The sequence below is a fragment of the Callorhinus ursinus genome, unplaced genomic scaffold (genome assembly GCF_003265705.2).
Source record: "Callorhinus ursinus isolate GAN/ISIS: 27379988/994484 unplaced genomic scaffold, GSC_fseal_2.0 scaffold110, whole genome shotgun sequence".
NCBI classification, from domain to species: Eukaryota; Metazoa; Chordata; class Mammalia; order Carnivora; family Otariidae; genus Callorhinus; species Callorhinus ursinus.
Window position 1 is genome coordinate 296,838 of NW_027397172.1, and position 26,624 is coordinate 323,461.

The window sequence follows — 26,624 nt, forward strand, 5'->3', positions numbered from 1 at the left end:
GCGGAAAGGGGCGTCACACGGCTTCACTTCTTCATCTGGGATTAAACTGCTTCCTGTTTTTACTTTTAGGACGAATACCTTTCTCTCGTGGCCAGGCTCATTATCCATTTTCGAGACATTCGTAAGTAAAAATTTACATTTCTGGGTGGTTTGGATGGCCAGAAGGGGCTGACCCTTTCTTGGGACGGGGGGGGCTTTCTTGGCCATTCTTGGCCACAGTGCCTGCGGCAGAACGTCTGTGTAAAAAGCTCCTGCTTCCTGGGAAGTTCGACGTTGTGTTGCATTTGATTCTGTTTCCCATCCTCTCAGAGCCTCAACCTCAAAAATGCTGATTTTGGCATAATGGAAATGTTAGCCTCCAAGTGGTCTGGACTGCTATTTTTGCTTGTCCATGAACATCTCCTTTTTCAAAAGACTGTTGCCTTTGTCTCTAGGCAGTTCTTAAATAAGCCAGGTTTACCCTGGAAAAGAAACTTCCTTCCCTAGGAGTTGGTTTTATTGACCCGTGGGGGTCTGACCTAAGTGCGTGTTCCTGCCAGGCTGGACCTTCACGAGTCTTGCCTCCCCCTCCCTGCCCTGCTGAGGGTCGCCTGGCGCCTGCTGCACCCCACCCGCTCTGATTCACAGGGTCCTGCTGGGGTCCTGTCAGCCCAGCCTGGCAGTGGCAGTGGCCCTTGAGAAGTGTGTGTCCTTGCAGACTGAGCTCAGGGGTCTTTGTGGTCTTTTGTGTGTTATACATAAGCATGGAGGAGACTTGAGTGTTCCTGGATGGTCGGTCACAGTCTCTAAAGGAAACCAGGTTGGCGGGGCCCTCTGAGGTTTCAGCCGACAGCGCCGCCTGCCTGCTTGCAGTTATGTGACCACAGGAGATGGGCTTCGCTTGACACAGCCTTTCTGTGGACTGCACGACTTGGCACGTCCAGTGGTTTCTACCCGTGCTTGTAGAGGTGGCAACAGCTTTAGTCGGTAATCTCAGACAAAAGGAGATTTGCGAACCCCAGAGTCCCTGTGTGGCCCATAGGTTTTGCTTCTTTCCATACTAACTTTTTACCAGAACGGCCAGCCAGGTGAACTTCACTTGATTCCACTTTCTTTGGCGTGTTTGGGAAGGTCCTGTGGTGTTTAGAATAAATTGTTGGAACTAGGAGCCTGGGGAACGAGCAGCCTGGATGAGACGCCTTGGTTTGCCCTGGCAAGTGGCTCTGCTTGTCGGGGCTGGGCTCTCCTGGCCTGTTTGGGAGGCGGCCCTGGCGTAGCAGCACACAGCCCTGGGGGCCAGGCGTGTCCCCTGCCTTCTCACCAGCTCATCGCTCACCCGGGAGGAGGCCCTGTTGCAGCGCTTGCCCCCTGGTACTAGGGGCAGCTATAGATCCGGCTTCTAGCCAGCCTTGGACAGACTCCTCTTCCTCATGGAGAAAGTAGGGATGCTGCCTCATCAGAGCAGGCTGAAAAAGGAGGTGTCGTGGAAATCCCAGCACCATTCTGGACCCATCGTGGATCCCTACAGCTCTCGTGTTTGTTGCTCAGGGCCCCACTGAGACCCTGCACCCAGGAAGGAAGGAGAGCCAGAGTAGGCCCACAGCAAGCTTCTGCCTGGGGGGCAGTTCTCTGAGGCCCTGGGTTGACTTTGGGTGGCTCTGTACCCTTTTCCCTCAGACCCCCTTGAATGTCAGCTCTGCCAGGAGTGGACATGCATGTGTGCACACAGGCACGCACACTCGAAATATCTTTTATCTTGTGTTTAGTTTCAGCAAATGACCTCTAGGCAAATGCCTACAAAGCTGACTTACCGTGGAAATATGTGGTTATATAAAACTTTGTTTACTGTTTTTTGTTTTTGTTTTCTTAAATACAGATAACAAAAAATCTCAAGCTTCCGTCAGTGGTAAGAGTTCTTCCTGTTTGAATTAAAGTTTTATCCCAAGCTTGGGTTTGGGGCAGCAAGAATGCAGTTGTGGATGCTGCCTGTTGCCTGGGTTAAGCAGTTTTTAGAGGAGAAAGTTCGCAGAAAGAAGAATTCTGGCTGGCCGTGAGAACTGCGAGCCACACCCAACCCTCCTCCGAGCTTCCTCTTCCTGGCCGGCTGCAGTCAGAGAAGACCTCCCCTACCCATGTCACTCAAATACTGTTTTTGTCCAGCAAAAAGATGATTAAAAACTCCCACAATTATGGAGACATTATCTAGAATTTTGAGCTCTCTGGAAGAGAGTTATCGTGGTCTATTCACTATAATAACCTGTAGTAGTATTTGTTGAAGAGTAGCTGTGAATTCACTTCCTCAAGTTACAGAGTTTCTTCACAAGTTAAGAATTACTATTTTTTTTTTTTTTAATTTTAAGACTTTATCATATGGGAACTGTGTTGATTCAGCCCTGGTCTTGCTGACCGAGCTGCTAGTGAGGGGGGTTAGCGAATCCATGATGGCCGTCTGAGCTCTGCTCTGTCAGGAAGGGAGCCAGCCAGGCACGCTGTTTTTCTTACCACAGGCAGCACAGCTGTAAATGCTGGGTGCCCAGGCTTACCTCAGCCGAGCTGGCTGCCCCTCTTTCCCTGCTGGGCTCTCTTGGCATGTGCAGGAATTATCAGCAAGCCAGGGCTGGGTGGGATAAAGAGCATGTGGCCGGGAAAATGTGTGGGTTCTTGGCCTTGGAGTGTATGTTCCTTTGGCACCCGCTTGTGCGCAGGGTACACTGGCTGGGCCATACCTGTCTATAGGTAGTCATTTGCCTTGAGTTTACACTGTTCTGACAAGAGCCTTGGGCTCCTTGTTCCAGGTCATGGCATTGCTCACTGAGCGGAGTCCACTGCCTCCTGGCAGGCATCACTGTGCCTTGTGGCACTCTGTGGACCCTTTCCCCATCCCTCCTGCACACCTTAGCTTATTTTGGTGTGGTGTCCTGAGAACTCTGTAGCGGGGGTCCTGCACAGACTTAGCAGAGGTGGGCTTCTGGTGTACAAGGAGACTTGTAACTTCCCCAAGAGAACATCTGTCTGTGCCTCTTCAGTTCTCTGGCCCACAGGGTCTTTCTTCCCATGAAGAAGGACCTGCTGTCCTTTGTTGTCTTTGGGGTTCCCAGCTCGGTCTCACCCAGCAGGAGGAGTGTACAGCCAGGAGGGATGGGGGCTGCTACGTGCCTTCAAGGGCTTGTTTGTCCCTCAGCATTAGGATCCTGGCACAGTCCAGGCCAGGGTTTGAGATGTGTTCCCTGCCCGGGAGGGCTCACAATCCAGGAGCAAAGACATATACACTGGCATTTGGGCTCCTGGGGTGTGATGGGCAATTGTGGGCCCACAGGCTCCCAGGACTCTGGCCTTTCACTGCTTGGGTTGAGGGAGTCGTGCCTGGAGGTGGGAGGAAGTGTGTGCTCTGTGAGGCCTCATAGCCTTCAGAGCCTTGCGGTTCAGCAGGCACTCAGCTGAGACGCTGTGCCCTTGTGTTCCCACAGACCCTATGAATGCACTACAGAGCCTGACTGGTGGGCCCGCTGCGGGAGCAGCTGGAATCGGCATGCCTTCTCGGGGCCCAGGACAGTCTCTGGGCGGGATGGGTGGCCTTGGCACCATGGGGCAGCCGATGCCGCTTTCAGGGCAGCCACCCCCAGGCACCTCGGGGATGGCCCCCCACGGCATGGCCGTTGTGTCTACAGCAGCACCACAGAGTGAGTACCATGCTTTTCCGAGAGCTTGCCACTTTCTTTGCAGGTGATGTACATTTTATTCCTTTGCTTAGGGTGGTATTGAGAAAAGCTTGGAGAAACTCCCAAGTAGCTCTGTCTTTTTCTTTGTTGTGTATGGAGAGAAAAAGTTCCAAACCTTCTTCGGGCTATCAGAAGGGTTAAGTGACACCGAGGCCCTCCTTCTACCCCTGAGCAGGAGTGGAGGACTCAGAGGAGATTGGAGTAGTCTGGGACTCCATCCAAGGGGCTGTGTTTTGTAGCTGAAATAGACACAGTCATGTCTCAGGCTGTTGTCACCCACAAAGCCGTGCTGTCAGCACCCCACAGGTCCCAGAAGGGGCCCCCATCTCGGGAGCCATTCCTTCCAGTGCTGCCCTTGCCCCGTGGCCAGGCTTCCCTTCCCTAAAGGAGGTGCCTTGCCCTCTGCACCTCTCAGCAGGACCCAGCCCCTTGGCCCCTCCGTGCAGCTGCTCCAGCTGGGAGTATGTGGCGCGGGTCTCCCTCTTCTTTCCGGGGCCTGTCTTATTGGCCCTTTGATTTTCATGAGCTGTGATTTGGCACTCAGAGTGTACTTCAGTACTGCAAAGTGCTTTGGTACGTTTCTCCCCTTTGCATGTATTTTTTTGTATGTATTTTTTGAAATAGCCGAAGAGTCACAGGAAGTTGCAGAATGGCCTAGAGAGTGCCCATGTGCCCTTCACCGAGCTTCCCCGATGCTAACCTCTAAGTAGTACATTGTCAAAACCGAGAAATGAACGTTGCAACGGTGCTGCCAGCTCAGGTGGCCTTTTTTCAGACTTCACCAGTTTTTACAAGCATTCTTGCTCATGAGCTGACGTGCGTATAGTTCCGTGAGATTTTATCACGTGTGGTATCACCACCGCAGTCAGCATGCAGGACTGTTCCATCACCAGTAGCAAGCTGTTGTGTTATCTCTTAATAATCCCACCCTCCTTCCAACTTCAAGCCCTGGCAACCACTGATCTATTCCACGTTGCTATAATTCTGTCACTTTGCAAATGCTACTTCAGTGGAATCGCGCAATGTTTGACATTTTGAGACTGGCTTTTTTTCACTCAGTGTAATGCCTTCGACATTCTCCACGTTGCATCAGTAAATCGTTCCTGTTCGTTGCTGAATTGTATTCTATGGATGGGGTATACCATGGTTTACTTATCCATTCACCCTTGAAGGACGTTGGGTTGTTTCCAGGTTTGGGCTGTTACAAATAAAGCTGCTGCGACCATGATTCATGTACAGGTTGTGATGTTTCGATGTATTTTTCTCACTCATTGCTCATAGTAACCCTCCGAGGAGGGCAGTGTCCCTGCGTCTGCTTTGCCCGCTAGAGCTGGGGTTGAGCCCAAGCTGCCTGACCCGAGCACCCCCATTCTTTGTTTTGGAGTTTCCTGTGGGAGCGTCACTTTGCTCTTCACAGAGGTCATGTGCACCCTCATGCCCACCCACTCCTGCACTGGAACCCTCCATCCGCAGGCATCCCCTTCCTTTTTGGATCATCATTCTCTTCTTACTGACGTCTTGTCATCTGACGCTCATCTCTTCGCTTGATTGTTCATCTCCAACTGTTGTGTCCCCTCTTCTCTAGTACCATACCCGACACATGTGCGGGCCGGCTTATGGAAGGATGCCCAGGAGAAATACCAGTTCTGGCTCTTTTTTTATGTTATGCTCTTGTTGAACCTTTTTTTTTCTTTTTAAATCACAGACTTATATTCTATAATAAAAAACAGTTTTAAAGTGTATGAGTTTAGAATGCTACGATTATTTGCCTTGTGGTCTCACTCCTAAGACTTCATCAGTTCAGTGGCAAAGCTTGGGCATCCTGCCCACACCCTCCCCAGTCTGACCTTGGCCCACATCCTGTTTTTAGCTTCTGAGGGACCTGGTCTTCTGTGTAGGTTGATGTGGGTTCTCTACTTTCATGTCCCACTGCTGCCTTTCAGAGTCCTTCTCTCTCTGCCTTGGCCCTCTTGCCTGCCTGGTCTAGCTGAAGTAGGTGTTGTGGCCCTTTGGGAATTTGTTATTCCCTTCTGACGGTTTCTCCAAATGCCACTGTGTGATTAAGGCAGCTTCAGGGCAGGGCTTGGATCAGAGGTTTTGCAAAGGTTCTTAAAGGATAGTCCAGGGCACGCTGTGATAGTCCCTGGGTGCCCTGGATCAGTCATGGAAACAAACCACTGACTGTAGGTGAGGCCGGGGGCTTGAATACAGCATTAGAAGCGAGACTTACTTTTCACTCTACATTTCTGTTCCTCAGTGAATTTTTATCATGTGCCTATAAAACCAACTTTGAAAATAAGGCCTATTTCTGGCTGTTTGATGGACAGAATGCTGAGGAACTGTCCTCCTTCTAGACAGTTAGATCCTAGCTGCATTTTGGATTGTTGGGCCAGCAGAAGGTAGGGCAATTTGCCTGCTGTGCCTTGGCCCACTGCAAGATTGGGGAAAGTAAGTTTGGCATCCCTCTGTCTTGTGGGATTTGTGTTGGGGCCTTTGACATCCCTAGCTCCCCCAGAAGCAAGGGCAGATTGGAGGACAGTGCCCCCAGTTGAGGCCTGTGGGAATTACAGATTAAGGTCAAGCAGTGAGCACACAATCAAAGACCAGCAGGCCTGAAAGAAAGCAGAGACACCATGAGGTGGAATAGAAACAGTAAACAGATGTGGAGATGCCCAGGGGCCACACACATAACCACTGTTAGCTATGGGCTTGGCGTGATTAAAGAAATCAAGGATGGAATTTCAAATGAACAGGCACTGTGATACCTGGTGGAGTGACCAAGCAGCTTTGAGAAGGAACCAAGTAGAACTTGTAGAAACGAGAAATAAGATTATTGAAACTAGAAAGTGGAAATGAATGAACAGATTAGATACAACTGAAGAAAGAATTTGTAAACTGGAGACAACATTTGAAGAAATTATCTAGAATGGAGCCCAGAGAAGGGGACATGGAAAATAGGAGGGTAAGAAATGCAGAGGATAAGGGGCACCTGGCTGGCTCAGGTCATGATCTCAGGATCATTAGATCGAGCTCCATGTCAGACTCCACGCTGGGCATGGAGTCCGCTTAAGATTCTCTGTCCCTCCCCCCGCCCCCCAAAGAAATGCAGAGGATAAAATCAGAGTCTAACAACTAATAAAAGGACCAAGTGGAGAGAACAGAAGCACACCAGTATATGAGGAGATGGTGGCTGGAAAAGCCCTGTGGTCCCGTGCAGAATGAATAAGGCATCCATGCCTTAACCCATTTTGGGGAAACCACAGAACACCAAAGGCCAGAGGAATATCTTAACAATAGCCAGTTTCTAGAAAGGAACAAGAAGTAGACTCAGTGGACTTGGTGATGGTGTCCAGAAGAGAGTAGGAGGTTGTCAGAGCCCTGGGGATAGAGCTGCTGACCACAGTGTGTGCCAGCAAAACTCCCAAGGCTTTGGGGGAAGCAGACATTTTCAATAAACAAAGCCCAAGAGACCTTCACTAAAAGGTTTTTTATTTTTATTTATTTATTTAAAAAATTTTTAAAGATTTTTATTCATTTTTTATCAGAAACAGAACATACAAGCAGGGGTAGCGGCAGGCAGAGGGAGAAGCAGGTTCCCCGCTGAGCAGGGCGCCCAATGCAGCACTCAATCCCAGGACCTGGAGATCATGACCCGAGCCGAAGGCAGATGCCCAACCGACTGAGCCACCCAGGCATCCCTAAAAGGTTTTTTATTTGCTCACCATTTCCTCTTACCTCTCAGACCATCCTTCCTGTGATGTCAGATGTAAAATAGGAGAAGAAACTTTTTTTTATGTAAGGTAGCAAGCGTGTGTAAATCTAAACCAGTGATTCTCATCTATTTTGTACCCTGGGGGATATTTGGCAATGTTTGGAGACATTTTGGATGTCACAACTGGGGGGGTGCTATTGGCATCTAGCTTAGAAGCCAGAGATGCTGCTAAACCTTTTAAGTGTGCAGGACAGCCCCCCACAACATAGAATTGTCTATCCCAAAATATTCATTGGGACAAGGTTGAGAACCCTTGGTGGTTTATAAACAAAAATCACCTCTGTAAAATAATAATGCTCCCAGCTAACTATACAGACATGCTATATTCCAAGCACTGTTTTGAGTGTTTTTTCTATAACATTTTTAATTCTTAGTGTGTGTAGGTACTATTATTGTCTCTTTTCCACAGCTGAGGAGACTGAGGCACAGAGCAGTGACAAGAGTTGGGATTTGAGTGCAGGCAGTCTGGGTCAGAGGCTGTACTCCAGCCATTATTTTGTCCTGCTTTTTTTTTTTTTTTGAAGATTTTATTTATTTATTTGAGAGGGAAAGAATGAGACAGAGCATGAGAAGGGGGAGGGTCAGAGGGAGAAGCAGACTCCCCGCCGAGCAGGAAATCCGATGCAGGACTCGATCCCAGGACTCCAGGATCATGACCTGAGCTAAAGGCAGTCGCTTAACCAACTGAGCCACCCAGGTGCCCTGTCCTGCCCTTTTTTTTTTTAGTTTATTATTTTTTAATGATTTTATTTATTGAGGGGGGAGAGCATGAGTGGGAGGGAGGAGGAGAGGGAGAGGGAGAAGCAGGCTCCCTGCTGAGCAGGGAGTCTGATGCAGAGCTCGATCCCAGGACCCCAAGATCATGACCTGAGCCAAAGGCAGACACTTAACCAACTGAGCCACCCAGGCACCCCACTGTCCTGCCTCTTAATGTAAGTGTGCTATGTGGGTGTAAGAAGATAAACAGGGACCAAACTAAATAGAAGTCAGGAAGTATATCCAAGGATAGATACCAGGTCTATCATGTGCATGTGGAACCTACTTTAAAAAACAGAGTATTCTGAGGTTCTTGTATTTGGGAAAGAGATTAAAATTGGGTATATTTGGGGGCGCCTGGGTGGCTCAGTCGTTAAGCGTCTGCCTTCGGCTCAGGTCATGATCCCAGGGTCCTGGGATCGAGCCCCACATCGGGCTCCCTGCTCAGTGGGAGGCCTGCTTCTCCCTCTCCCACTCCCGCTACTTGTGTTCCCTCTCTCGCTGTCTCTCTCTCTGTCAAATAAATAACTAAAATCTTAAAAAAATATATGGGTATATTTTATACTTTGGTAAGTTAAATATGCATGATGAAATTGAAAAAATAATTGCTTTAAAAAAAGGAAAAAGTAATTGCCAAAACAATAGAAATAGTTTGTAAATCCCAAACCAGTAGGAAGAGGGAGTAAGAAAAAAACCAAAAACCCAAATGACATGCAAAATTCAGCTCAACCATCCAACAAAAATATAATTCAGAAAGCGCCTGGCTGGTTGTCGGTGGAGCGTGTAACTCTTAATCTCAAGGTTGTGGGTTCGAGCTCTGTGTTGACTAGAGATTACTTGAAAATTAAAACTCTAAAAAAAAAAAAAACCACACACACACATATATATACACATATATATAAAATTCAGAAAAGGAGGAAAAAATTTGTCAGTTCTATCTCAATAAAGCTGGAAAACAAAAAAATGGAGGGAAAGAAGCTTAGAAAAGGAAATGAGAAATACAAGTAATCGCAATATATGGGAGTAGACAAAACTTTCCTGCTAAAAGATAGGAAATGTGAGAATGAGTACAGCTGTATTACCTTTACGAGAATCCCACCTTGAATATAAGATACGGAAAGATTTTAAAATGAAATTTAAAATGAAAGCTGTGTCGGGCAGCTCCTCTTCTCAGTTACTGATAGTTACGCAGATGACGGGGGATGCATTTAGTGAAGACTGGCACAGCGCCATCATCTAGGCATGTGGGTGGAACAAATATACTTACAAGAATAAACCATAAAGCAAGCTTCAACACTCTCACAGTAGTGCTGCCATACACACAGCATCTTCTCTCCGTCAAACAGAAATCTGTAACGAAAAGATAAATTTAAAAATTCATACACCAGCAGAATGGCTAAAATAACACTCCCAAATGCTGGCAAGGATGAGAAGAAACTGGATCACTCATACAATGCTGGTGGGAATGTAAAATGGTTCAGCTTCTTTAAAAATTAAACATACAACTCTGCAGTCGCACTCTTGGGCATCTATCCCAGAGACATGAAAACTTACAGTCCCACAAAAACCTGTACACGAATGTTCATGGCAGCATTATGATAGCCCAAATCTGCGATCACTTCCAGATGTCCCTTATGGTATGAATGGTTGAACAGAGATACCGGTACCTTGGAATACAACTTGACAGTGAAAAGGAAAGAGCTACTGATACTCATTACATCCTGGATGGTCTTCAGGGAGTCATGCTAAATGAAAAAGCCAGTCATCTTATAGAGCCCCCACTTACATAACATTTTTGAAGTGACAAAATACTCGAAACGGAGGGCACCTTAGTGGTTGCCTGGGGTGCTGGGGGATCCCTGTGGTGTTGGAACTGTTCAATAACTTGAGTCCAATAGTGGCTGAATCTACCCAGGTGAGGAAATTGTATAGAACTTTATATACACACCCACACATAAGAGCGCACATTCTTGATTGTGTTATGATGTTATAATTTTACAAAATGATACCGTCGGGGAAACTGAGTGAAGTGTACAAAGGATCTCTCTGGATTATTTCCTTTTTTTAAATAACAAATTTATTGAAATATAATTCACATTCTTGTGGTTCACCCATTTAAAGTGCCACATTCAGTGATACTTTTAAAGATTTTATTTATTTGAGAGCGCATGCACAAGCTGGGGGAGTGGCAGGCTCCCCGCTGAGACGGGAGCCCCAGGAGGGGCTCAATCCCAGGACCCAGAGATCATGACCTGAGCAGAAGGGGGACGCTTAACCAACTGAGCCACCCAGGTGCCCCATGTTCAGTGATTTTTAAGCATATTCACAGAGTTGTGCAGGATTTGAACACCACAGTCAATTTTAGAACATTTTCATCACCCCAGAAGAAACTGAACCACAGAAAATCTTGTAAATGTTTGCTCATATCAGCATGATTCATAACCACCAAAAGGTGGAAACAGTCCAGATGTCCATCAGCTGATGGGTGGATAAACAAAATGTATCCAAATCTTGGAATACTGTTAGGCGGTAAAGAGAAATGAAAGGCCCGTGCAACAGGGGTGACCCTTGTAGATGTTACTCTCAACAAAAGAAGCCAGTCACAAAGACCACATACTGTGAGATGCCACTGATGAGAAATGTCCAGAATAGGCAACTGCTGAGACAGAAAGCCCAGTGGTTGCCAGAGGCTGGGCCTCTCGGCCATTGGAAAGACTTAGTTGGCCCTTTTCTCTCTGTTGTCAGAGAGAAATTGCGAATAGTACGTTCCGTAATGAACACAGACGCTGTGGCCGGCGCCCCCGTGGGGCTCTTCTGACCGGGGCGCCGGCCTCCGACGCCTGTGGGCGCCTCGGGCGCGTGCCCGCCGTCCCCGCACGCCGCCGCGCCCCGCCTGACTCGCCGCTCTGCCTGCAGCCCAGCTGCAGCTCCAGCAGGTGGCGCTGCAGCAGCAGCAGCAGCAGTTTCAGCAGCAGCAGGTGGCGCTGCAGCAGCAGCAGCAGCAACAGCAGCAGCAGCAGCAGCAGCAGCAGTTCCAGGCCCAGCAGAATGCCATGCAGCAGCAGTTCCAGGCGGTGGTGCAGCAGCAGCAGCAGCAGCTCCAGCAGCAGCAGCAGCAGCAGCAACACCTGATTAAATTGCATCATCAAAACCAGCAGCAGGTACTAGGTGCCCCGGCTCCCGTGCTCAGCCTCCCCCACCCCCAACCCGAACGCTGTGGTCCTGGAGCCCTGGACACGCACCAGCCACAGGGCTGGGTCAGAGGCGGCCACAGCGCCTCCTGGCGTCCGGTGCCCCGGCTTCCTCCGCTGGGGGCTTCCCACAGAGCCCGGGATGAGGAGGAGAGAGAGGCCCCAACTTGTCAGGAGGGCACTGGGATGGCACGAGGAGGGCCTCTCTGTCAGGCTTGGTGTTGGCCACGGGCCTACTGTGTGCAGGGGGTGGGGAGCCCTGGATCCATGGAGGCTTCCGGGTGCAAGCGATTCGTGTAGGAGTTAACCAAAGCAAGAAGTGAGAAGAGCACACCAAGGTGCAGAAATGCCTGAGCCGTCCTGTGAGCGTGTTTCTGTTGAGCACTTGCATGCCTCCAGTTTTATCTCTGAGTGTTTTGGTGTCTGGACACAGCTCTGACCGGACCTCATCTCTCCCGTGGGGGAATGGCAGTGTCACATTAGAAGCTCTGCTTAGAAGAAACTGTTTTCTTCCTCCCGTGGTTGGCAGGCAGCATCTAGACGTATTAAGCATCCATCGTCAGGTCTGCTCTTGGGTGAGGGAGGGAAGACCTGAGGGGACCTCTCCACTTGCCCACCCTCCCCAGGCCTTGGCTTGCTGCCTCCATTTCCCAGTGGCCCCCCTCCTGGGTCTTGGAGGCCCCCTCCCCCAGAGCTGACTGTGGGCCTTAGTCCCACTTTTCCTCCTCATCCTGGATAGCGGATGTTGACTGTCTTCCCAAGGCTTGTGCTGCTGCCCACTCTAGTGACCAGGCAAGCATCCCCGGGGAGGCCTCAGAGGTCTGCAGCCACCCGAGTGTTTACCCCCAGCGTCTGTGGGGCTGCACCTCCACGTAACCCTTCCTAAAATCCTCTGGGTCCTTCTCTTGCACCTCCGCTCTCTCAGACTCAGGTGCAGCCAGCTTCCGGTGGCCAGGGGCACGGGCACACACTTGGCGTGTCCTCAGTGCCCTGTGAGGCAGCCCAGGCAGGCTCCCTGGGCCCAGAGGCGGGTGGGGTGACCGAGTCCGGCTCCTTCTGCCCGTAGATACAGCAACAGCAGCAGCTACAGCGGATGGCACAGCTGCAGCTACAGCAGCAGCAGCAACAGCAAGCTTTGCAGGCCCAGCCGCCGCTCCAGCAGCCACCGATGCAGCAGCCCCAGCCTCCCCCCTCTCAGGCCCTGCCCCAGCAGCTGCAGCCCATGCACCACCCACAGCACCACCAGCCGCCACCGCCACCGCAGCAGCCACCGGTTGCTCAGAACCAGCCACCGCAGCTCCCGCCGCAGTCACAGACCCAGCCCCTGGTGTCCCAGGCTCCGGCCCTCCCCGGACAGATGCTATATGCCCAGCCACAGCTGAAGCTCGTGAGTACCCGTGGCCGGCAGCTGGTTCCGGGGCTCTGGGGCTAGGGCCAGCGTGTACTCTTCAAGCGCTGGGATGCAGGTGGCTCTTCCCCATGCCGGCCTCTGCATCCAGCTTGGCAAAGGAGCGTGCATTCCAAGAGCTACTGTACCCCGCACGGAGGCGTCCCGGTCGCCAGGCAGCAGTGTTCTTCCGAGCAGCTTGCCTGAGTCCAGCAACGGCCGTGGCGTTGTAAGACCCAGTGGTCAGGTGGTCAGCAGCATGCGTGTTCCCGCTGTGAGGGAGGGTGTGCGGCCTCCCTGAGAGTCCACAGTGGTTTGCTAACTGCTCAGAGTTACGTTCTGCGCAAAGATCCCTGTCGTTACCATATTTGTGAGGAAGGGTATTAACAGAAAATAGTGTTATTGTCGGTCTTATTATGCATCGCTGTACAAAGCAAATACAGTCAGTGACATTTATACAGAGGACACAATATTGGCGTCAGGTCAGGGGGAGCTGTGTCAAGGGGCCGTTTTAATAGTTTTTTGCGGCTCATTTCCTTGGTTTTCGTGGACTTTGCTGTTTTTGATTCATTGAGTGGGGTGGGGATGGGCCATGCTTGGACTGAGTGGCAGGCAAATGGGAGGCCCACGGGGCCAGGCTGGAAGGCTGGGGCGGGTCGTGAGAAGCAAGGTATGGTCACACCTGTCACCTGGGGACCAGCCCTGGTTTCATTTGAGGAGTAGGGGCTTTAAATGGGGCTCTCGCAGACCATCAGTGTGCTTGGCCCAGAAGTCGAGCAGGCTGGGCTTTGCACTTGGCCTTGGGAACCATCACTTTGCAGCAGTAGATGGTAGGGGTGGCTGTACGGTGACCCCCAGTGGGAGGGCCACACTGCTCATCATAGGGGAGGTGGGGCTCGGCTCAGAGCCAGGCTGGGATGGGACACTCCTAATGAGATATGGGTAAGGTCAGCAAGGTAACATCAGAGCCAGTGAAGTCACGACGATCCCGTCGCTTCTCATGAAAAGCTTCAAGATTCAGAGCTCCCGCAGAGGTAGTGTCCAGATCGCATTCTCCCGTTCTGTCCCAGGTGCGAACTCCGATGGTGGTGCAGCAGCCGCAGGTGCAGCCCCAGGTGCAGCAGGTGCAGCCCCAGGTGCAGCAGCAGACGGCGGTGCCGACAGCACAGGCCTCCCAGATCGTGGGCTCCGGAGTGCAGGTGAGGGCCTTCACAGCCAAGGGCTTCCATAGTTGCTGGCAGGTGCCTGTCCGCCTGAGCGTGGAGCTGGATGTCAGGCACCCTCCAGTGAGGGGCCTGGTTGGATCAGGGGCAGTCTGGGAGCCAGTCCTTGGGGTCCTTGAGTTGGCCAGCTCACCTTGGTCCTTTTGGAGCCCCCCCACCTCTCTTCAGACACCCTCCATCTTCCCCCTTCCTTCCTTCTCTGAGAACACGTGTTGGAGAGGGTAGTACTGGGGTCTCAGCCTCTCCTCAGCTCGGAGCGCAGGGCTGGCAGGCGGTGCACAGCAGCACTCTGGGAACGGAAGAGCACCAGCAGACCACACAGGCTTGTGCTGAGGCCGCTCGCTGGCTGGCTGCCAGGGCTGGCCCTCTGTGCGGAGACGTGTAGCTGAGGCCCTCCATGCCCACCCTCTGCATACCGGATATTGATGGGGCAGAGTAGGCCTCACCCAGCCTTTCCCAGTAGCGGCCAGATTCTTGTTGGTGTTTGGGGTTAGGGATCGGGCCTCGTGATTTTTCCACAGACCCCATCCCCCCATCTCCTGCTGGTGCCGAGGAGGGGAGACGTCTCGTCTGGGGCTTTGGTTCTTTCTATCTCCACCTGGCAGTGGGAACACTGGCTCAGGAGAGAGTGTTGGCGTTAGAACAGGCCTGCTAGGGGAAGTGCCACCTGTCCAGGTGCTGCCCCGAGCTGGGCTGCCACCAGCACACTGCTGCGCTCCTGCCCTGCTCATTACCACGAGTCAGCCAAGCACCTTGTCGGGTAACCAGAACATGTTGAGCGCTTCTGGGATACTGCGTGTTCTGTTAGTGTCTGATGACATCTCCCAATGGAGGAGGCTCAAAATTGGTCCTGTCGGGTCCTAGTCACGTTGCTGCAGTCCATGGGAAGCTGCCTGAGGAGAAGTGTGCCGGCGGAGGGACCTGACATGTTTGCATATAGCTAAGCCCTAAAGCAGATGTGCTCTGTGCACTCAGGACCCCATATCCCCATACTGAGCCCAGGTTTCGGGCTGTTCTTCCTGGCGGTTACCCTGCTCTGCTTCTGCTGGAGGACCCAGCCCAGCCAGCGTGGGAGCTTGACTGAGGGCTCAGTCACCTCTAGAGTAACCTTGCTATGTAACCTTCTTCCCTCCTCAGTTCTGCTAAGGCATAACTAAGGTGGGCCCAGGATTCTTCTTTTTAGGTGGGGACCCTGGGAAGATTGTAGGACTCTGATAGCTGGGGACGATGAGGGGGGTCATTACTTGAGTGTTTATGGATGGGTTGGCTTTTATGAGGCATGCGCCTTCAGGTTTTTCAGGAGTGATGTCCACCTGTCTCATGTGTCACAGATCAAACTTGGGGAGCGGGTGAGAGGCTGTGCCCTGTGCTGTGTGGCCATGCAGTGGGATTCCCAGGTGCTGGCAGCAGAGGGAACATTCTTGAAGCCCAGCCGTGCACAGTATGAGCTTATGCTATGCCTCTCAGCCCATTGGCCGCACCCTGAGGGCCTCTGCTGCTGGTCTGCTGGTTTGTCTCTGGGCTTGGGCCTGCCTCACATGTTCTAGTAGCAGCGGAGTTCCTGGGGTGTGATAGGCCTTCCTGGGAGCATCTCTGGATTCACAGCCTTCCTTTGCAGCCTGGGTTGGCACAGTGGATAAGACAAGGCTACAGATATTCTGATGCAAAAACTTTTATTTTATTTATTTATTATTGTTTTTTTTAAGTAGGCTCCACACCTAACGTGGGGCTTGAACTCACAACCCAGAGATCCAGAGTCGCATGCTGTACCAACTGAGCCAGCCAGGAGCCCCTCTCCTATAATTAAAAACCCTCCGTCAGTGTTACTTTACACTGAGTGCTTATGAATGTATTCTGCTGTCCTTAATTACTGTCTTGTTCTTGGACCCTGAAATGATTTCCAGTTTTTTGCGGTTACTGATAACGCGTGTCCCAATGCATGGCCAGGTTCTGGTGGTTCTGTGAGAAAAGCGCTGGGGGCAGGGGGCCCGAGCACACAGCCCTCCATGCCTCGTCTCTCAGGTCTGCCCTCCCAGACAGAGCAGAAGAGAGGCGCCCCATCACGCTCACCAGTGCTGTGAGCCTTATGGGTAACTATGGCTCTCAAGGTGGGGTAAAGGTTAGTATTTTGGTGTTCCAGGAAAATTGATGAGCCCTGAGCCCAGGCTCTGTTTTATCTGACATAACTTGTGTAAATGAAAAGTGATGTCATCATCACCCATCGTGGGATTTACTAGAACACGACAAGAGAACTGCACTAAACTTCCTTTTCTCCCCTAAACTTTACCTGTGACTGTAGATAAATCCAGAACAGAACGTGTCTCCATTTCCAAAAATGCTTAGGCTTTTGTCTCTTAACCTTCTATTCTGTTAGTGTATGGAAATTTAACTACAATTCTCAAGTTACAGGGAATTGTCCTCAAAGGCACACTTCCCCGATGTGTGTGCAGGTAGCCCGGCTGCTGTACAGTGATCCTGCACTGAGCCTTGTTGCACTACTCGGACCTCGGTCTCCTCTTCCCCAGGCCCTGTGGCCCAGTGACATGCGGGGAGCAGTCCTATAGCCTGCAGGGTGGGGTTTGAATCCTTCCTGGGTAGGTGGGCATTGGGAGTAGTGAACATAGCTGCTCTTGAGAATGAATGCGAGGAGTTGCTGGTTGTTGGCTGTGCGGCTCGTTGTGATCCAGTAAACACTACCGATGTGTTTTCCATCAGGATTTGTGATTAAAAGAAAATAAACTTTCCCTCTCAGGAGTTCTCAGTTACAAGAAAAACAGTAGCAGATTAGATTTAAGCTTTTCATCCTTAGTACTTTTGTTTTTTCCTGGAAAAAGGTCTCCACCTCTCTCATACCACCTGACTGACTTCTCAAGGCCTTTCTTCCTCTGGAAGAGGTGCTGTTGAGTTGCCAGCAGGCTCCTCTGAAGGCAGCACTGGTTGTAAATGGACACTGTTCACCTTTGCCCCAGCTGACCACAGGCCAGAGAGCCAGTCCCAGGGACACTTGCTTTCGGCCCCACGCTCATTGCGGGCAGTGGGCCCTCCAGGGGAGGACAGGTGTGTTTCCCTGAGTACCCTGTGAGTGCTCACACACCCCACCAATGTCCCACTTTGTGTCTGACAGGCTGGTGGGCTCTATGGGACTGTGCCCGAGTTTTGGCTGACACCGGGAGAGTGGCCTCCTGGCCTCCCACCCTGGCAGGTTCTTTGTTGTGTGGCTGTAGGAGCATCTCCTCCCCAGCCCAGCAGGTTGGCATCTGCCACTGCTTGTGTCGCCCCCCAGTGCCCGCTGCGTGTGACCAGTGGGTATGAGTGTGGAACACGCATGTGATGCTAGAGGCTTCTTGGAAGAGCAGGCCCTTGTCCTGCTTCAGAGCCCTGTCCCTGGCATACCTGCCATAGGGACTGAATGGTCATCTGTGCCGCCCTGGTCTCAGGGACCAGCTCACAAGTCTCCTGTGACAGAGGTTTTCATTTGGGTTTTTCTCGGATCTGCTTCCTTTCTGATCCTGGCCCTGCTGTTTTAGTTGGTTTCATCTTAACACTTGTGAGTGCATGCAGACCCCGCTCTCCAGGGACCAGGTGCAGTCTCCATTCCCGGACTCGGAGCCCAGAGCTAGGGTGCCAAGGCCACGGGAGACCACCGGGTTCCCATCAACACAAGCCAGGCCCAGACTCACAGCCGTGCTCAGCCTGTCTTGCCACCTTTATGCTCCTAGAAGTATATGTGGATGAGGAGAGCTGTTCCAGAGCATGCTGGAGCTCTGGAGTCTGCAGTCATCTTGTATGCTTAGGACAGACCTGACTTGCATCCTTATAGAGGTGTACCTGGGAGGTACAGAGTGCCAGGCTTCCCTTGCCTGTCCCGCTGTGATTGTCCTTACAGAAGGAAACCAGTTCCCTGAAAGCCTGAGGAGAGAAGGATGGTTTGAGTTCAGGCCCTCAGAGGCATTTTGATCAGGCACTTTGACTCCTAAGAAGGAAAGGTGCTACGAGCTGGCTTATGTGGACTCTTCTGTTTTAATGATGGTCGACTTCTCATAGTGACTCTGGTGGAGTGCTCTCTTTCAGAGTCTGTCCCCAGAGCCTAGTCTCCCAGAACCACCCCCGTGGCCCATGAGGTCGGGCCCTGAGGACTCTGTGGGCCCATCAGCAGATCAGAGGTTTGTTAAAGGAGTGCAGCCACCAGGACAGAGAGGGTCTGGAGGCAGCATTCATGGAAGCTCCAGTGGACTCTTGATGCCTACACAGGCCTCAGTGTTGTGGGCTGGGACATTTAGGCCAGGCTGCCCCGAGCCCCAAAGACCCCTCACCCATGGGCGCTCCCTGTCTCAGAAGTGGCACACCCCTCTCCACTCGCCCGCACACTGTGTTTCTTGGCGGGATCACTTTGTTTTCCCTCTGACCTCAAGATGATCACCTCAGCCTTGGCCTGAGATGGGGTGCAAGTAGGAGCCCAGTTCCTGCCCACCACCCCCCAGCTGCCGCCCAGTCAAGCTCCACCCCTTTGGGCAGATAGCCCTCAGCACAGGTATTTACGGGGCAGCACCCAAGGGCTCCCAGAAAGCTCGGGGTCCTCTGAGCACCTTTGTGAGGCACATCGTAATCACCAGTGACTTCCTTCACTGTGATTCTCAGAGTGACGGACCAACCTCACATGAGCCAAACCCAGCTTGTGTTTCGTGAGCGTATATGAGTAAATACCTGGGTTTATTTTCATTTCAATATTTTGGATAGTTCTAGTTATTTTCATTTGCTGGGGAAGATGGGAGTTAACTTTCTTTTGAAAAAGTTTAATGTTTTAGGGGCGCCTGGCTGGCTCCGTAGGTAGAGCATGTGATTCTTGATCTCAGGGTCATGAGTTCAAGCCCTACGTTGGGGGTAGAGTTTCCTTTTAAAAAAAATTTTAAAAGTTTAGTGTTTTAAATAGTTACGGTGGTGTCTTTTTTGTGGTAAACTGAAATCAAAGGTAAGCAGAGGGTTTGCTTTCTTGAGCTGTGCTATTGATACTATATAACCATCAGCCATATGGAGGTATTCACATTTAAATTAGTTAAAATTACACCAAACTAAAAATTCAGTTCCTTAAGTTGAAGTTCAGTTACATATCAAGTGCCCAGGGGCGCCCTGGGGAAGCCAGTGGCTCCTCTACAGGACGGCACAGATCATAGAACAAGTCAGTCCGTTGTGGTGGAAGGTTCTGTAGCGCTGTGCTGTTCTAGAGTTTACTGTGTGGACTGTAGAAGTTACTACGTGTACTCCTTTCTGGGTGTATAAAGACTTCTCTGTACATCACACCTTTTCAGAGAGATAAATTGCCAGCTCTCCTTACTGGATGACATCTGGAATTCTTCCATGGCAGGGTCACTTGTCTAACAAATTGTCCTGTTGTGCATTCCGTGGGCCAGGCCCTTTTCTAGGATTCTTGAGAATAAAATGGTAAGAAGGTTCCCTATTCGAATGGGCTTTCCATTTTAGTGGGTTTGTTGTGAGCACCCCAGATTTGCCAAACCTGTAAAATGCCGTTTCTCTTGTCAGGCAGCTGCATCTGTAACCCTAGCGGACAATCCCGCCCTTCCCCGATGGCCTGTGTGCGGGCACCACCATTGCCGCCCGTGAGCTGGGCAGTCTGTGCAAGGCGGCCACGGGCTGCTGGCCCCAGGCCCTGCGCCATGCCACCACACGCCACCGAGACAGTGGCTGGGGCCTTCCTGAGGCCAGGGCGTTGCCATTTGGCAGCATGGTTATTGTAACCCTTCCTGCCTCCTGACCCCTAAGGGTTACCCCAAATTGCCAATAGCAGTTTCTCGCTGACTGGAGTGTGCTTTCTTTGGCATTGGCCTCCCTTTTGGTAGTCATGACATAGTAGGGGGCAGAAGTGGCTGGAGTTTGCTGGTAAAACGGCCTTGTGACAGAGCTCGCTAGAGGAGCGAGTTTGTGCGGCAGGACAGTGCGTCCGCTAACCGAGGTGGCACAGAGGGCTGGGTGGGCTCTCATCTCAGCCACTTCTCTGCCCCCAACCCTGCAGCATGTCCCATGGCTGCATCTTCCTATTGTGGAGGAGCACTTCATGACCCAGCACCCATGACAGAGCAGGACTCTATGCTGCACGCGGAGCCCTGCATAGGAGCTCAAGGGTGACATGGGCTCCCCCTGGCAGTGTAAGCAGGTGTTGCCACGGTGGGGTCCATATTCCTCTTGGCTCTGGAGAGAGACTCCTGGGGACACGTCATGTACAGGAGCCAGGAGGATGGGGCATTTCCAGGGATGTCTGGTGCATGTGGTGGTCCCGAGAGGGCTAGAGGGTACGGTCACACCAGCCTCCTCTGAGGTTTCTTCATAGCACTTAGCTCCCCCAAATGAGGCTTGCTGCCCTGCAGCCCAGCAGCCTGGCCCTGCCACCCACCTGTGCTCAGGCTCTGTCCCCTCTGCTTGAACTTTGCCTTCCCCCCGTCTTCCCTTCAGGCTGTTGTGCAGGGTCTCCTCCCAGACACTTGTCCTTGCTCCCTAGGAGAGTAGATGGTGCAGAGATGCCTGAACTCCTCTGCTAGCCGTGTGACCTTGAGCAAGTCACTTCCCTCTTAATTCCCACTTCCCCTGTGTGATAGGCAGGTGACAGAGGAAAGGCGCAGCGTTAGCGTCACATGGCGTGTGCTGGCCACTGTGACAGACATGCCTGTGCCTCTGGCAGAACACGCCCAGGGAGGGAAAATGCAGAGCTGGGGCAGTGGTTCTCCCCTCTGCCCCAGCAGCCCGCTGGACGGAACAGAAACCTGAAGACCGTGGGGGGGGGCAGGTGGGGGTTCTATCTCATTGGCTGCCTTGGTTGGCCATTTCCTTCTTCACAGAGGCCTTTGGGTTGCAGCTCCTCGTCCTGCATGTGTCTGTGGCATCTCAGGATTTTGGAGGCCTGGGAGCCTTGGGCTGACTTGGGAGGGGATCCTGAAGGCCTGAGAAGGGGAATATGTTTGCTGCCAACTGAATCAGGCATTTTTTCCAGAGGACTTGTCAGGTGTAAAGAGATCTGGATTGGATGTCGAAGGCCTAGGGGTTTCCTGTGGTAGCCTGGAGAGTGGCCGGGGGAGTCCATGGCTAGACATAAGAGACAGGCTCGCAGGAGGAAGCAGAAGCACTGAGCTTGGGCCCCGGGCCTGGGCAGGCCTCTCTTGCCTGTGTCCGGCGGACTCTAATGCCCAGGGGAGCCATGTGTGTTCAGTGGCTCCATGGAACCCAGAAGCAGAGGGTGGGGGGAAAGTGTGCCCTGTTCCCCCGTGGTCAGAGTGCTGAGGGTGCCTTTTAAAATACAGCTTCAGACATTTAGATGGGAAGTGAACTGTGTGGTGGCCTTCCCGTTGCGGTGGCTTTGTGCTGGCCGTTGTGCCCTCACATGCCTCGTTTCCCTTCAGAGAAGCACCAGCTTTAGACCACAGACAAGAGCCAAGCACCTTCTAGAAGGGACACCTGCCCCTAAGGCTGGGGCTCTTCCCTGGGGCAGGTGGGGGCCGTGCCATCAGGGAGAGGCCAGGGGAGGAAGTTTGAGCTCAGGCAGGAAGAGGGAGTGTCAAGAGGCAGCTTCAGGGAGTGGAGGGCAGTGTGTGGCAGCAGGTGGAGGAGACGGCAAAGGGAGGTGACAGCAGGGGCTTCACCAGAAACCACTCCAGGGAGAGTTCCCAGGCCTAGCACACTGGGCCCAGGGTGTGGAGGCCCAAGGCCTGTAGTTCGCCCTCCTTGGCACTGTCTGCTCGGCATGGGCTCTTCTGAGATGGCCTATTCACCTTCCTAGTCCCAGGAGTTTGTTGGTATTTGGGTGGATTCTAGAGCTACTCTTTTCCAGTGCAGGGGCATGCCGCCCACCCTGGGACTCCACGTAGCCCAGTACTGTGAAGGCAAGTCCTGCCGAGGAGAAGCCTGCTGTACTCACTTCGGCTCAGCAAACTAAGCTGCTGCAGGCCCCCTTTCTACCCTCGCTGGCATCAGTGTGAATCACCTGGGACCATTTTGCTTCACTTGGTAGAGCAACTGGGCCCAGCAGCTGGAGGCCGGAGCTTGCATGTTCCTGTCCCCCCCACCCCCACCCCTGCTCCCATGGCAGAGGAGTGTGTGGGAGGGAGGCATGAAGCCGTGGCCCCAGATGGCACCAGGGTCTGGAGTGCCCTGGGAGAAGCGCTAGAGTTGGTCTGCAGAACTGCACGGTCCAAGAGTTGGTGGGGGGAGGGGTGTGGGCTAGGCTCCAGGAAGCAGGCTCTGAGGGGGCACTCAGCATGTAGGAGCTTGACTAGGGTGTAGGACAAGCTGCCTCCGCTGACCCTTGGAAGCCCTGAAGCTGGCACGGCCGGTCCTGGCCAGGCCCTTACGGCACCATTGCCATGTCCTGGACGAGGCAGCTCTGTGGGGCTCACTCTGCCATTCGAGGGCAGGCTGCTCAGCCAGCAGACCAAGGATCCTCAGGCCCCACGTGCTGGCACGGGCTGACACAGAGGCCACTTTGCTCCCATTAGACATGAGACAGCCCCTCACTGTGGCCTGAGAGCTGAGGGGGCTCATGGAAGCATATGGAAAGATGGTCCCCTCTGTCACAGAGCAGGGTCCTCACTGGCACACAGAGGAGAACGACACAGGCCGGGAAGGCCAGGCGGCACCATCCAAGGCCATAGGCCTTCTCTGGCTCCCCACCTGTCAAACAGAAACATGGGGATGTCCTGTCCCAGCCCAGAAGCCTGTGGACTTCATGGTCTCCCTGCCAAGGAGCAAGAGCTGCCCAGCCTGGCCTTCCTGCCAGCAGCTCAGTCATCGTGGACTTGTGTGTGTGGATCCTCGGGGTGGGGGTCTTTGCCCGTGTTGGTATTTGTGGGGCAGGGTGTTCTGAAAGAAAGGGTGTTCAGGTGAGGCTGAGAGGGTGAGCGCATGTCTGTGTGCAGATGGGGTCTGTGAGACGAGGGTGGGGCGGGGGGAGCCAGGCCGCCGCAGGAGTGAGAGCGTGTGGCAGGCGAGCAGGCTGAGCCCCCTCCACTTCCAGGTCAGCCAGAACAGCCTCACCATGCTGTCTTCGCCATCGCCGGGCCAGCAGGTGCAGACCCCACAGTCGATGCCCCCTCCCCCCCAGCCGTCCCCGCAGCCTGGCCAGCCCAGCTCACAGCCCAACTCCAATGTCAGGTAGGCCTGGCCGGGGTGGCCCTCCCCACCTGGCTCCTAGAGCGGGCCCCACCTTGTGCCCCAGCTCACAGGTGCACCTGCTTTTGCTTTGCTGCAGCTCCGGCCCTGCGCCTTCCCCCAGTAGCTTCCTGCCGAGCCCCTCACCACAGCCCTCCCAGAGTCCAGTGACAGCCCGCACCCCGCAGAACTTCAGCGTCCCCTCCCCGGGACCTTTAAACACCCCTGGTAAGTCAGGCTCAGAGTGGGTGTGATCCGAGGACCAGAACCCCTCATGTGAGCCACACACAGCCCTGCAGGTCGAGGTGCTGAGGTTCGCCCCTCACCCTCTGGAGGCCTCCGCTTGTAACGGGGTGGGTGAGCTCTAGATGCCCCCACCTTGAGGGTTTGCAGAGAGCCCGGCCTTGCGGGCTGGAGCCATGCTCACCATGTTGTATCCTGCAGTGAATCCCAGCTCGGTCATGAGCCCAGCTGGCTCTAGCCAGGCCGAGGAGCAGCAGTATCTAGACAAGCTGAAGCAGCTGTCCAAGTACATTGAGCCCCTGCGCCGTATGATCAACAAGATCGATAAGAACGAAGGTGCGGCCGGGGCAGGGGGCACAGCATGTTTGGGTCCGGGGGCGGGGGTAGGGAATACCCCAGGCACGTGTCTTAGTGGCCCCTCTCTGCCCCAGACAGAAAAAAGGACCTGAGTAAGATGAAGAGCCTTCTGGACATCCTGACAGATCCCTCTAAGCGGTGAGCTTTGCCCCCAGGCTCCTGGGGGAAGGATGGTGCTGTGCCCACGTCCAACTGCGTGGTTAGCCCAGCCTTGGACGGGCGTTTGGTGGTGATGTGGAGTTTAGAGAAGGGGCCTTAGGGCTCCACTTAGGTGTATCTGCTGGGGCTCCAAGCCCCTGGCCCCCTACCTTTGCCCCTCCCCTGACTTAACAGTGGCCTTGGGCCAGTGACCCCATATCAGTTACCCCATCTGCAAAAAGGGGCAGCTGTGGCTGAGCCGGGTTGGCTGGGAAAATGAAACAAGATGATGCCCTGAGAAGCACTTGTAAGGCAGTGGCGCACTGGCTTCTCAACACAGCACACACACCCATGCCTGCCGGTCTCGGGGCTGCTGTGAGCACCAGAGCTTGGTCAGCACTACAGAACTGTGCACGTGGACTGGCCTTTGGGTTGTGTTCCTCTCCCTGCCTCAGCTTAGGCTGTGCTCCCTTGAAGAAGATCTTCTCTGTTCCATTTACTGGGCAGAATGCTGGAAACTGCAGAATTCGGCCTCTTGGATCTGGACCACCCTCCAAGCCCTCTTGGATTGATCCCTCATTGGGATTATAGGGCTGGGGGGCAGGGACCTGACCTCTGTCCCTCCCCCCGACCCATCACATTCATGCCCTATTCTGCCGACCAGGACTGGGCCACTCCTGGGGACGGGACGATCTTGCCTTATACTCTGGATCTAGGAACAGCTAGTCACTGGCTGGGGCTCCTGTGGAGGGTTCTGGTGGCCGAGGCTGGCTCCATCCACACCAGGGGAAGCCAGGCGGGCGGTGTTTGGAATCAGCACCCCATCCTCAAGCACGGAGGGTCAGTCACATCCCCTCTCCCCGCACAGGTGCCCCCTGAAAACACTGCAGAAGTGTGAGATTGCCCTGGAGAAGCTCAAGAATGACATGGCAGTGGTGAGTGGGGCACCATGGCCTGGTGGTTTTCAAAGGGCCGCAGGCATCTCTGGGGAGACTGGGACTCACCCCACAGCAACTCACAACCACAAGCTGGGAGAAGCCTTTACAGTCAGGCGTGGGTAGAGGGGGCACACTGCTCAGCCTGGGGACCTTGCCCTGGAGTCTTCCTTCCGGTCAGGTTGGCTGTGGGGAAGGAGAGCATGTGCGGGAACATGGGAGAAGTCACCCTCCGGCTGTGGTCTTGTGGGTGTTCCCTCCATCCCCCAGGTTCGCAGGCTTTGGTGTATACGCCCATTGCGCTTCCACCCGCCCGCGCCCAGCACAAGGCCAAGCCCTGGGGGTAGGGCTCTCTGGGGAAGGTCAGGGCTGCAGGAGGCAGGAGAATGCATGCAGGATCAGCTGTATTTGTCTCTAGGGGGCAGAGGTGGTGGGGAAGCTGTGGAAGTCTGGCTGTGAGGATGAGGACCTCGGGGTCTGGAAAACCTCCCCAAGAATGGGCTGCTGACCCCACTGTCCTGTCCCAGCCCACGCCCCCACCGCCCCCGGTGCCGCCAACCAAACAGCAGTACCTGTGCCAGCCACTCCTTGATGCTGTCCTGGCCAACATCCGCTCACCCGTCTTTAACCATTCCCTGTACCGCACCTTCGTGCCGGCCATGACAGCCATCCACGGCCCACCCATCACGTACGTATAGCCCAGGGCTCAGCCTCACACTGGTGCTGGGCGGTGGGCCGTGGGCCATGGGCCACAGCCTAGCCCAGCGTGGTGACCACAGCTGCCTCCTCCAGAGCCCCGGTCATGTGCACCCGGAAGCGTAAGTTTGAAGACGATGAGCGGCAGAGCATCCCCAACGTGCTCCAGGGGGAGGTGGCCAGATTAGACCCTAAGTTCTTGGTGAATTTGGATCCTTCTCACTGCAGTAACAACGGCACCGTCCACCTGATATGCAAGTTGGGTGCGTACCGGAGAGGCGGGGCTGGTGCTGTGGGAGAAAGTCCTGAACTCCAGCCCCAGGGCTCTGCCGCCAGCCCCGACCCCAGAGCATGCCCTGGGCCTCCCATAAATAGGCACACTCACACCATACCCCGAAGCCCACCATCCCCACGTCCTCCTGGAACCTGACACATACCTGTCCTAGGATATGCCCTGAGGGCTGAGCCCCAAGCCCACACACTCTCTTCTCTTACCGCCTGCTGGGGAAGCCCCCTCCCTGCCATCCAGGTATGAAGCCTGAGGCCCAAGGGAGATGTGGAAGCCTGGGAGTCAGAGCGACCTCTAGACTTTGCAGCAAGCCTCACCAGAACCTTTTGGGATATGAAGGGCCCTGTTTGGAGCAGGGCTGTGAGGCAGGGCAGACTGGGGCCTTGGGCCAGGTCACAGGCACAGCCACGTGTGTTACAGATGACAAGGATCTCCCGAGTGTGCCGCCGCTGGAGCTCAGTGTCCCTGCCGACTACCCCGCCCAGAGCCCACTGTGGATCGACCGGCAGTGGCAGTACGGTGGGTGAGCCGAGAAGACAGCCGTGGCGAGGCCTTATGGCTGCTGTCTAGGGGCCCTGGCAGCGGGGGTCAGCTCCAGGCAACCCGGGTTTCCTCTGTGCTGCTGCAGCGGAGGCCCCGGCTCCACTTTCTCTGGCTGCCCCTTTGTGGACAGGAGTGGGGTTGCCCAGAAATCACTTGGAGAGAAAGGGGTCTCTGTACCTTTGGTCTTCTTCCGTCTGTCTTGCATCTGCAGGGCAGCCATGTCTAGTGGGTGAGGAGTGAGCAGGC

General features: G+C 53.7%; 1 protein-coding gene across 5 annotated transcripts in view; it reads left to right on the top strand.

Annotated features, from left to right (window-relative positions):
- Window positions 1-26,624, top strand: part of MED15 (mediator complex subunit 15) — a 64,961-nt gene that overhangs the window by 36,907 nt on the left and 1,430 nt on the right. For 2 of the 5 annotated variants that reach the window (XM_025857295.2, XM_025857297.2), the window contains 14 exons: window positions 70-121; window positions 1,856-1,885; window positions 3,447-3,659; window positions 11,143-11,387; window positions 12,484-12,804; window positions 13,875-14,003; window positions 23,044-23,180; window positions 23,278-23,405; window positions 23,622-23,756; window positions 23,852-23,915; window positions 24,784-24,850; window positions 25,378-25,538; window positions 25,643-25,809; window positions 26,256-26,354. In XM_025857295.2, coding sequence (XP_025713080.1) covers window positions 70-121; window positions 1,856-1,885; window positions 3,447-3,659; window positions 11,143-11,387; window positions 12,484-12,804; window positions 13,875-14,003; window positions 23,044-23,180; window positions 23,278-23,405; window positions 23,622-23,756; window positions 23,852-23,915; window positions 24,784-24,850; window positions 25,378-25,538; window positions 25,643-25,809; window positions 26,256-26,354 — 1,948 coding nt within the window. The remainder of the gene's footprint in view (window positions 1-69; window positions 122-1,855; window positions 1,886-3,446; window positions 3,660-11,142; window positions 11,388-12,483; window positions 12,805-13,874; window positions 14,004-23,043; window positions 23,181-23,277; window positions 23,406-23,621; window positions 23,757-23,851; window positions 23,916-24,783; window positions 24,851-25,377; window positions 25,539-25,642; window positions 25,810-26,255; window positions 26,355-26,624) is intronic. The other 3 variants (XM_025857296.2, XM_025857299.2, XM_025857298.2) reach the window with 2 other exon arrangements.